Source organism: Triplophysa rosa, linkage group LG21, assembly GCF_024868665.1.
Source record: "Triplophysa rosa linkage group LG21, Trosa_1v2, whole genome shotgun sequence".
In the NCBI taxonomy this organism is placed as follows: domain Eukaryota; kingdom Metazoa; phylum Chordata; class Actinopteri; order Cypriniformes; family Nemacheilidae; genus Triplophysa; species Triplophysa rosa.
This window is the reverse complement of record NC_079910.1, coordinates 3,387,486-3,399,615: the sequence shown is the minus strand read 5'-3', so window position 1 is coordinate 3,399,615 and position 12,130 is coordinate 3,387,486. Positions and strand designations below refer to the sequence as shown.

Genomic DNA, 12,130 nt, shown 5'->3' with positions numbered 1-12,130 from the left:
GATGGCACCAATACACTTCCAGAATATTAAAGCATGTAATTGGTAGAGCCCATTGGCTGTGCTTTTTAGGACCAAATGCTTAAAAATGTCAAAATACATGCCTGGTAAGAAGCTTTTTGGTCACTTAAAAGTCTTTGTGCTTTAAATTTTGTTGGGGAGATTTAATCTGATTTTTAGTTGTTGAAAATATTGTGTAGATGCAAATAATTCCTCAACAAAAATAAGTCTTACAGTGTTTTGACGTGTAAGTGAAAGGATGCAAACAGATAGATGGACATACGGAGCCACCGTGTTAAAAACAAACAAACATGTGTATGTTGTGTGCTGAGCCGGTTGTTATTTTTAGGAGTCTTAACCCTTAAACCGAATGTAAACACACGACAGTATACCATACTGTAACTGACCTCTATCACACAAGAATGGATTAAATATCATAACAACAAAATACTTCTAAGAATTGCTTAGCAGAAAAACAGAAAAATAAGTCATGTGTTTTTGGATTTGGTGGTTTTAATATTAAATGTTGCAACTGAAATATCCCTGGATAACCTCAGTCTGCTTTAATCCACACTCTCCACCATTCCTTTCTGTTGATCAATCCATCATTCTGGCTGCTCACATCACACATCCCACATGGAAATTAAGAAGTATTAAGAAGTCTCTCCCTCTCATACTCTTTCTAGAACAGCGCTGGTGTTTTGGGATAGGGCCATCTCATTAGTGAGAGTTTCGTTATGTTACATAAGGCCTGAACCGGTTTTAACCCCCCAATCCCATCCCACCAAGCTCTGGCCTCAGCTCCCGTATGACACACATCTGTATGATGTCACATCAGCACATGTTTTAGGTCTACCTGTTCTTTTTTATTCAGTGCCTTTATGCAAAGTTGCTTTGCTACCATACTCCAGCTGCGTGTATGTGCTGAAGAAAAACAATAGAAACCACAGCAGAAATTCTAATGGAATTAACGTTTATAATGGTAAATGTAATGGTTTAAATGGTAAACAGCTGATGGTTCATAATGGCATTTGAAAAAATATATCAATAAAACATTTATATAATTCATTATTGTATTCTTTGAAGTAGCCTACATTTGAGTACAACCCGTATAAATACTATGAAACGGTCCATATGATTATCAATAAATTCCATGGTAAACATAAACAAAATACCACGGTATTACCACTTGTTTATATCATTGGACAATGATTCTGCTGTCCAATGGGCGCGGAGGGAATCCCGTTCACCAATACCTGCGCGATCTAGCGCTCACCGCGTTAACACGAACGCGCACATTGGCTTGCCATCCCCCTCCCCCGCGCCGACTGTCCTTTAAATGCTCGCGATGTGCTTTAAATAGCAGGTGCTCGAACCCGTCTCCCTTACACGCGCATCATCATTATCATCCTCATCACCGCAGCAATGTCCACCGCAAGCGCCGAGACGACCGCGCAGCTGCCCCCGGCGGCAGGTCGGGTGTTCTTTCAGCCCGGCGGCGGCTGCGCCGGGTCCGGTCCACTGCAGCGGGATGAGCCGGTGCCGAAGAAGCAAGGCAAAGTGACCGTTAAGTACGACCGCAAGGAGCTGCGGAAGAGACTCATTCTGGAGGAATGGATCATAGAACAGCTGAGCGATCTGTACGACTGCGAGGTAAGACTTTGCCACCTTGAACACCCGGATACCTCAAGAGTAGCGTTTTACCTTCAGTTTTGATTACATTTCTAAATAATATTGCTGCAGAAAACAATAGAAATGGTTATGGTGTCAATGGTTTCCATTGCAAATAGCAGTATGAACCATCCATTTACCTTTAAAACCACTGCAAAATTCCTTTATGTAGTGTTAAGTGTCTTGTATGGTCACAAGATGGTGTTCTATTGGTTCCCATCTTCCAGATAACATGCCACCAATAGAATCCAAAACATTACCAGTCCAGTAGAGACCAACAGAAACCATTGGTTTCCATTAAAACCAATACAATTGCTATTATAACCATTAAGTCCATTAGAATTTCTGTGACGGCTTCTGTTGTTTCTTTATAATAATTTTCATTTTACAATACTTCACACTAAATCCTGGATTGTAGCTTAAGCATTAATGTATATTTTAGAAACACAACAGCCATAGCAAAAACATCACACACATCAGTATCAGACACAAAATTTCTATGTCCAGATAGTCTTCGTTCAGCCCGGACACATTGGTCATATTTATAAGATCACACTTTAAGTGGTCTGAACCTAGCCTCAGGGTCACCATCTTACATCTTTAACCTCAAAGCTACACTGTAGGTTTATATGTTGATAAATGGTGGTCTCCTTTGTGTGACCTACATTTGGTTTCCCAAACAGCGCTTGGACAAAGGAAACTGCGGTCAGGAATTCTTTTTCTATCAATCTTCATTTAAAGATGAAGATGTCTTTTTGCTGCTTCTGTGAGGCGTTTTATTGCTCTGGCTCTTTTGTTCTGTATCTATCTGTCTCTCACAGTATTTCTGTTCTGCGGCTGTGTTTGCGTATTTTCTGCTGATGCTGTGTCGACCCTAGGGAGATGAGAAAAAGGAAAAACAGCATGTTGTACTTGTGAGGCAGAAGAACATTGAGCGTATTAAAACGACTTGGTGGGTCTTCCAAATTCTGAACGAACAGATCATTGATATGTGCGTGACGTTAAAGAAGTGTTTGAAATTGAAGTTCATGCAAAAAGAACCATGTTGGTATTGCATGTCTTCTTCCATCTAAGTAAAGATGAACGTACGGGGAATTAACCTTTAACACAGTCTCTCTGGACTTGCGTTTTGCCCAATCAGCCTTTACAATCCGAGCGTCACATATGTGCTTAGTGATAGGAATCTGATGAGAGAGAGAGAGAGAGAGAGAGAGAGAGAGAGAGAGAGAGAGAGAGAGAGAGAAGATGTGAGAGGAGAGAGGAGAGAGAGAGAGAGAGAGAGAGAGAGAGAGAGGAGAGAGAGAGAATCGAGAGAGAGAGAGAGAGAGAGAGAGAGAGAGAGAGAGAGAGGCGAGGCTTTGGGTTAGAATAAAAATGTCTTATGCACTTTTTTCACATCTAATTTCTAAGGCATTTGATGAATGAAATGAAATCGTGTGCCCAGTGTACTTGATTTTATTTGTGTTATTGTTGTAAAATTACATTAAAACTTTAATACTGTTTACAAGTCAGGCTTTATAATCTAGGTTAATCAGATTAAACACCAAATCTTGTAAACAGATGTTTACTCAGGTGTGTTTGAATGACCTGTCACCTTTAGACCAGAAAACAGGAGGACGTCACACGTAGCCAATAAGTGTTAACAGCTTGACGAGGGCCGATTTGGCAACCCTTCATAGCAGGTTAATGGGATATTTCACCCAAGAATGAAAATTCTGTCATGAATTACTCACCCTCGAGTTGTTCCAAACCTGTATACATTTCTTTGTTTGGTTGAAGAATGTTAGCAACTGAGATTTCTGGGGCACCATTGACTACCATAGTAGAAATAATTATTGTATTTTTTTCTGTTGAACACAAAATAAGATAGTTTGAATAATTTCGGAAAACAAACATTTCTGGGGCACCTTTGACAAGCATTTCAATGCTAGTCAGTGGTGCCCCAGAAATCTCAGTTGCTAACATTCTTCCAAATATCTTTCTTTGTGTTCAGCAGAACAAATAAATGCATACAGGTTTGGAATAACTTGAGGATGAGTAATTCATGACAGAATTGTTATTTTTGGGTGAACCAACTATCCCTTTAAGGACTTTATGTATTGTACACCACAATATAAACCGCAAGGTCCTGTATTGGAGTCAGCTGGGACAATAAACAGCAATCTGTGAGAAATACATTTCACTAATGCAATTTAAACATTTAATAAAAACCCGTTTAGTCATGAAGGTGTTGCATTTAGTCCTGTTGAATTCGAAAACCAATGCAGCTCTTAACTTAATGATTTTCTAAATGCAATACAGTGGTGTTTTTTAAATGTGTCAATACTACAAAATGTCCTTGACTGCATGTTTAGCAGGTTAGTGTGGACGCAGACATCTGCAGATTGGATTTGCTGACATCACCATTCTGCAATAGGTTTAATGTGAGGTGACGTTGAGCTTTGATGCTGTAGACAGACCTACTTAAGAAAGAGTAGGTCAGAATGGGATTATGTGCTGCTGATAGAGCAGTTTTCAGGGACTACATTGCGCATTTTCAAAACTCCAGTATCAATGTAATATTAATTGTGTATCTCTTAACATGTTGTGATTAGCTTTATGTTCTAATCTTTATCTTTACAGTGGCTGACTATAAAATTATAGGCTGTGAGTCATTAAACTGAACTCTAACCCCAGCCAGTAAAACTGAGCGAAAGCTCAAAGTGGATTAGACGCACTTGTCTGTCATGAAGCAGCACAGTACTTTATCTAAGAGAAAGAAGATGAGAAGTGTGGAACAAAAACATTATTTAGGATGTTTGGAGGTTAATGGGGTCGAACGTCACATGACCAAACCGGAAAACGGTCTCGTTACATTAACTTGTCTATAATAGTGTTAACAGTATTATGAAATAACAGCAATATCTATTGATTTTTTTTAAGTAGCCAAATCGGCTAATCCAGCTTGCTGTGTCCATTTTTAGCATTTTATTCAAATTCAAATATAAAAAACATTTTTTTTCAAATATCAATCTGCATGTGTGTACATCATTTAAGATCATATTTGGTATCTTTTCTTAAAGGCATTTTGAGTAAAACTGTTCTATTACCTGTTTTCCAGTTTCTGCATGTGACGTTCGGACGTTCTGTGAGCAGAGGATTGTGGGAAGAGATAAGAAATTAAAGCAAAAAAATTAGAAGTGAAGAGAATAGAAAGGCAGAGAGAAATAGGTTTAGCAGACAATAAAACAAGTCAATTTAATGGCATCAGACTACAAAGGTGAGATTTTGGGCTTTGTGGAGAATTTAATCAATTTTTGCCTCGAGTAAAACAGCATGTCCTCTAATCCACACACAAACAAACCTTGAAGAGATGTGTGTGTGTGTTGTATTCTTTATTATGTTTGCTTTCTACATTTTTATATTTTCCTGTGTGTCAGAGAGTTAAACCGGTCCGTCAGGAGTTTATTAGTGTATTGAATGTAAGAATGAGGATGTCGAGTTAATGATGGAGACCTCAGAATCAATGACGGTCACAAACCGCTGCGGCAGCTCTTTCCGAGCAGTGGATTTGCTCTATTTTCGGTACATTGCAGTAGTTTGCAAGCATGCAGATTTTCTCTCTCTTTCTCTCTTTGTGTGTGTGTGTGGATCGCTGCTATGATAGGATGTTAAAGCTAATTACAACAAAAAACATATAACGAACACTGCTAGTCCGATATGTGACATGTTATCTTCCGCAAGCAATTGTCTTGTTTTACATGATGCAACCAGGTCATGCTAGGAAAAATGTGCTGTTCATGCTAATGCGTATTGAATAAATTATATCTCGATTTAAATAATGTGACTGTCTTCAGTATCCTGATTAAAATGTTGCATCACTACGTCATAGGAAGAATTTTTTTTCCGTGAATGACCAACTACAAAACCGACTGCATTTTACCATACAATACCGAAATAAGAACAGATATCTGCCGTTCACATTCTGCCTGCTAGATTTCTGCTAAAAATGCCCCTCTGTGCAGAAGATACCCACAACCCCCCTCGCCTCCCGTCTTCCTGTTCAAACAGGGGGGAGGGGGTCTCCTTTGAGGTTCGACGCTTCAGGGGTCTGCATCACTGATATCACAGAGAATGCGTTTCAGGTCTGCCTGTTTGTATTGACGCTGCATAAGTGTTTGCATCATTTGTTTATACGGGTTTATCTCGTATCTAAATGTATCCGTTCAAATCCTGATCGTAAACCATCGGTGACACACAGGCTATGCGTGCATATGGTATATTATGAGCACATATGTGCACAGTACAGTACAGTCTGCTGGAGAATGTGAGGTGCACGCTGTGGATTGTGTGTGTGGGAGTGTGTTTTTAATGCCGGCGGCGTTTTGTGTGCACCTTCTAGCGAGACGTTTCTGTCTCTTGACTGATATTCTGATGTGAATCCTAGTGATCTGACCTGTCTGCTACGAGAGAGAGAGACCGCAAGAGACACAGACAGACAGAGAGACACAGCGAGACAGATGAGAGAGATCTGTTTCCTTTGTGTTTGAAACACCAGTCGACTGCATAATGAGTCACGGTGCACAAATGGGTGAAATGAAGGTGACTGTGTGTGTTGCTGCAGACTGACAGAGATCTTTCAAGCCTTTAACCGTGCACACACACACACACTGCAGGGCATTTCATTCACAACAGAGGGACATTATTTACCTCCGCAAGCACATTTGCACAGCTGGAACGTGAATACTGTATTAAAATGATAATTGCTTCATGATGAAATTTTGGTTTCAAGCAATTAAATCCACAATGTGAAGCCGACAGACAAGCTATAGAGTGGTATCATCGTTCATGTCTGTTGCTCAAATGATAATTGATGGCATCTGGAGGTTTGTTTGACTTTGTGTACAATGATAGTGATGCTTACCTTCAAAAACTTCAGACAGTCTGTAAGCTGAGTGTGTACTTTGTAAATAAAAACGAAATAAATGAGCAATGTTGTATACTAGTATAATTATTAGTTATTCATTACATGGTGTCTGTATATCCTCTATAGTCTTAAATGTGGATCTCTGAATGTCACATACAGTATACGGCGTCTTGTGCATCAGTGTAAATGTGGCTATAATGAAATGATGGTGTGAAGTCTCTGATAGTTTCTCTGTTGATGGATGACAGATCAGTATGTGATTTGATCAGACGTGTCTCTTCGGTTAGCTTGACTGATCTAGTCGATGTATAGCTTTATTGGGTTTAGTATTTTTAGCATAAATCCAAATCACAATCTTTCTGAAGACAGGACATGCATGAATATGTCAATCAAATTGACATTTATTGGTTTAACAGATACTTTTATCCAAAGCAATTGACAAACAAGAGAGCGTTTAACATTTTGTCAATGAACATTTCGTTTGTTTTTGACAGAATTTGATGAGCTCATGTTACAATGCCTTTTGGCTGCTGGTTTTGAGATCTTGGCACATCAGAGCATCGTTTTGAAATGTTTTTGAGATCTCTTCTGAAACTCAAGATTACAAGAATCTTTTCGTGAAATTTGCCATTTACTCCATCTAAGATGAACAACTGAGATTAAAGATATCCAATGGTTTTTATTTATATATTCCCACAGGCTCTTAGACACACACACAACCTGATTGAGACACTCAGTTTCAAGCTTTGATTTGATTATATTGTGCCTGAAAATCCATCACTGTCAGCAGACAATATTGTAGATAAAATCTCTCCTTAAAAAGACACAAGAGATCAAAACTCATTATTTTCAGTTTCTTCCTCACTTTATGAAACGGAGTTTGAACCACCCACACCTTTAACACACACGCACACACTTCTCCTTATTGACTCTGCAGACAGGTACTAATCATTTTTGACATGCTTCTCTTTAAGTCTCAATCTCTCGCTCACTTTCTGTCCTGAAAGGAAGTGCTGTTTATTAAACTACTTATTGGAGAGACTATAACAACAAGCCTAGAAACACTATCACACATCTTCCCATCCTGGGTTGAATGAGGACATGTTCACTTTAGGACAATCAAATATGATCTGCTGTTGGTTGAGAATGCCGATGAGAACGACAAGAAAGCATAAAGCAGGTGCAGAAGGTTTATATAGAAAAAAGCTATTTTATCTTAAGCCATTATCTGCCAATAATATTACTTAATATTATTTTAATGTACTTTTATTCTGTTATATTGTATGTTTAGTTGGCCGTGGGAGCTCTGCTGTAACCACTGTGGCTATGTAAGATAGCCTGACCCATTTAACTAATGCATACAATATGTGAACTGATCTGTTCTAATGTTTTGCTATAATGCTTTGTATGTACTGTACCACACACACACACACACACACAACCAGTCAATGGTATAGACCCCTTAATGATGTGCATGGAGTATGGAGATGAGTAAATTATTTCATTGCTCTACCTCTCATTTATCAAACAAGTCATTCCAAAGCGATTGCTACATGGAAAATACCCCGCTCTCCCTTTCACCTTTAAAGAGGGGAAAGTATTTTTAGATCTGTGTTTGTGTCTGTCATCGCAGTTCTCTGATTAATGACCGTACAGATTAACCTCAGTTTTTAACCTCAGAGGTTTTACTAAAGCTCCTAGAAACACTGTGTCTCTCTGTAAATCCTGTTATAAAAAACTCAATATGAAATAATTCAACATTTCTCTTCTTTTAAATGTATCCATCCAGTAAGTTAGGACATCTGCACTGAAGATACAATAAAGGACAATATAACTGCAGGACAGTCATTTTGCTTTTACAGCTCATGAGACTTACAAATGTTTCTTTTAAATATTAGTTCTGTCTCAGATTATATACGACTGTAAAGCCAAGATGACCTTGGAAAAAACTGAGTTCATATTGAGATCTCTGGTTTGTAATTTATAGATTTTGAGAAATCTGAGCACAATTGACATTGACCATTTGCGTATGAAAAATATGGTTACTATAAATATAGAATCATATAATTAATATTTATTATAGAATAATCTGTACACAAAACAAATGCGATAAAATAATTATTGATTGTATCTCTCTTCTACAGGCACATTCACTGTTTGATGTCCCTCCACAAAATGTCACATACTGTGTGTGATCTCTGTTTCTACAGGAAGAGGAAATGCCAGAGGTGGAGATAGACATCGATGACCTGCTGGAGGTCAACGGTGAAGACGAGAGAGCTGTAAAACTGCAGGTAAACCCTGATGTTTATCAGAGAGAGTATTTTATTATGATTCTGTAAATGCTTAAGCGTCTGAAATTGTTTTATCTGTCTGTTTTTGCCAGGAATCGCTGTCAGAGTGCTTCAAACCAACTGATGTAAGTTCATATACAGTACACATCAGATACCCCCCAACATGTACATCCATCTGTATATGTTGTCTTTAAATTCAGTCAGTCCAAACACTAGTCTCACACACACTTGGCTAACTAAATGAGAACATAACATGCATTTAAAAAACATCCACATAATTTGCAAATGTTATACTTAAGTCTTACAATTTCCGATATTTCATCATATTTTGATGATCTTTTATTCAAATAGTCTCAAATTAGGACTTCATGTCCGTCCGTCTGTTCGCTTACACATCTTACCATTCTCTCTTCACCAGGAGTTTGTGCGTGAGCTGCTCGGTCGGATAAGAGGAATGAGAAAACTCAGCGCTCCTCAGAAGAAAAGCTTTTAAGTGCTTAAAAAATGCCAATGACAATCCAGCTACCTGGACTACATGTCCCGCAATCCATCACTCAGCCTCACATCATACAACACGCTACCCTCACAGACTCCATATCCCACGATGCATTTCTCATCCAGCCTCAATATACCAGAATTATTTTCTATGGACCATAAGGCAATAAATCTTAGAGTTCAAAGTTCATCCGCAAGGCATCTGAAACTCGGAGACATTGAAACATCTCAGTAGCCTGATGTTCATAACCACAACCTCTCTATTGGTCTTGTTGGCCCTGACTACATAGTTTGTATTCAGATACAGTAGTACAGTACAGTACAAGGTGGGCAGTGTTTTTGAGACAACAGCAACACGCAAAGCTGTTTTCTATATTATTTGTATGTTTTTCTTTTTAACCACAAGTCACAATTTGACTCACAAAAAAAACCATTTCAATTAACAGCACTAGTGGCCTACATTCATCAAACCTAGTCTACTTTTACTTTGACCTTTTCTCTAATCTTGCATCAAAAGTCGTGCTTTCTTTTCCCCGTACTAAACTTGAGCGGAGCATGATGGGATATGTAGTCTTTCATTAAGGGCCAGGATTAAATATATGGTGCACATTGTTTGTGTCATGTTTAGTTATAATTTGTCGGTCGGAGTACATATCAGTCATTCATATAACCATCACATTTGTTTTGTTGCAAACGTTGATTCTTTCAAGAAGAAAAAATGATATGTCGCTAAACTAACTGTACTTTCATAAAGTGGATTTATTATGGAATATGTTCAACATTTTAAAAGGTTTTGGGTGAGACATGCTGACAGATTGCAAATACAAAAGGCTATGTTCAGAAAGGAATACTTGCATACTACTTAGTGTACTGTTTAGTGCATACTACTTTTTATAATTTTTTTAAGATGCATGCAGAAATAGGTCAAACGCACTGCATTGTGGTATACCGTGTACCATGCAGTCATCTCTACTGTTTATTTGACAAATGTAGATCATGCATACAGAAAATGTGCATACTGTATACTGTAAAAGTATGCTTGTGTGCTATTTTGAAAATAGCCTCAAATTCGATTCAAGAAGACACCAAGGGCTGCTTGACTATTTATGGATCTGTTTTGAACAGATGTACTGTAATGATCATTTGTGATAATGATGGCTGGATGACTCGAATCATTTTTGAAACCATGTAAATCATTACAATCTGGGCTTTCAATCGCTATCCTCGGGCTGCCAAAGAATCGAGAACGGTTGAATATAAACATATTATGAAGTGCTAACAGTGAACACATGTATTTTGTTACACTATTCGGGAACATTTTCTCTTCTTGTCATTGGTGTCATACTCGTGGGTCAATTTTGTGTCTGATGGTCTAAATCGAATTCCAAGCAATCCAGGAGAAACTACGGTGCTGTTTAAACTATTTTAATCCTCTAGTCTACAGCGTGGACAGACGATGTGCTTTGCAAAAACCGAGACCTGGCCCTAATACTCTTTTAGAGACTTCTGTCTTAGTCAGTAGGGTGACGGATCTCTTGAAAGTCAAGCAGTGGTCACCATCTGCCCTGATCACAGCTTCTCAGAACTGATGTGGATTAAGGAGATGGAGTGTGCGTAGGCTTTGACCCTTCTCACGGACGAGAACATTCAGGGTTTAGGCTGATCTTTTTATTTATTTATTGTTCATAAAATGTTAGCGATTGTGTACGAAAGTTTTATTTATGCATGTTTTAGCGGCATGATAGGAACGTTTTGGATCGCTTAAGCGATGTTTTTTTTATACCTTGAGTAATACACTTATTCAAATTAAATTCACGACTTTTTTCATAATTTTTATTGACTGTATATCTGCGTTTTGAGTGTTTTTATCATTTCTTTTTTTAAACGTATGTAAAGTGTTGTCTTTTGTGCTATCTACTTAAAAAATAAAAGTCTTGACTGTTAAAGTATTTTTGTGTGTATTTGTCTCTAATCCACACACATACACTACATGTTGGCCAGTGTATAGAAAATGCCATAGAAGAACCTTTTGGTTCCATAAAGAACCTTTAACATCCGAAGAACCTTTCTGTTTCACAAAAGGTTCTTTGTGGCTAAAAAAGTTCTTCAGATTATAAAAGAGTAAGAAAAAGATGGTTCTTCAAAGACCCTTTGGCTGGTTCTTTGTGGAACCGAAAATGGTTCTTCTATGGCATCGCTGTGAAGAACCTTTTAAGCACCTTTATTTTTAAGAGTGTAAGGTATGAAATTACGTATTTCTTTAAAACACACTGAAAACACAGTTTGCAAACCCAATTTGCATCCAATTACTGATCATGTAAATTTCATCTTCATCTTAAAAAAAATATGAATCCCCTTTTCTGCTTCAGTTAATGCTCCATATTTAACCTGTACATCATGAGCACAGCCAACTTTTAATGTGCTTTGTTGTTTTAAGACCATTTTCTGTCTGTCTTCCAGGAAAGTAATGACACCAGCTATGGTTTCATGGCTACAGCTACCAAATATGTAAATATTTGGTTAAATCCAAAGCACAAATTGTGAATTGTAAAGCCATATGGGTAGCTGACAAATAAAACTGTAAATGTGTCCTGTGGTGTGACAGCAAAAATTTAGAAAAAAAATGAAGATACATCTCTCGTATGCTATTTTATATTATAAATCAAATTTCAATAATATAAAATAATATATTATCAGTATGTTTTCTAACTTTTTGCAATACACCCCATAGGACAAGTGTACGGTGTATTTGTCATATGTAAAAATA

General features: G+C 37.8%; 1 protein-coding gene across 1 annotated transcript; it reads left to right on the top strand.

Annotated features, from left to right (window-relative positions):
- Positions 1-1,253: 1,253 nt before the first annotated feature.
- ppp1r14c (protein phosphatase 1, regulatory (inhibitor) subunit 14C) lies at positions 1,254-11,306 on the top strand. The gene is made up of 4 exons (XM_057320213.1): positions 1,254-1,650; positions 8,785-8,868; positions 8,961-8,993; positions 9,287-11,306. The coding sequence occupies exons 1-4, from the start codon at positions 1,423-1,425 to the stop codon at positions 9,359-9,361; spliced, it is 420 nt and encodes a 139-aa protein (XP_057176196.1). The 5' UTR covers positions 1,254-1,422; the 3' UTR covers positions 9,362-11,306.
- Positions 11,307-12,130: the final 824 nt, after the last annotated feature.

Bases quoted from the DNA above. Each gene is read 5' to 3' on its own strand.
- ppp1r14c (XM_057320213.1), top strand. From the start codon at position 1,423: ATGTCCACCGCAAGCGCCGAGACGACCGCGCAGCTGCCCCCGGCGGCA. The intron at 1,651-8,784 runs GTAAGACTTTGC...CTGTTTCTACAG, and splicing joins GCGATCTGTACGACTGCGAG to GAAGAGGAAATGCCAGAGGT. The intron at 8,869-8,960 runs GTAAACCCTGAT...TGTTTTTGCCAG, and splicing joins AGAGAGCTGTAAAACTGCAG to GAATCGCTGTCAGAGTGCTT.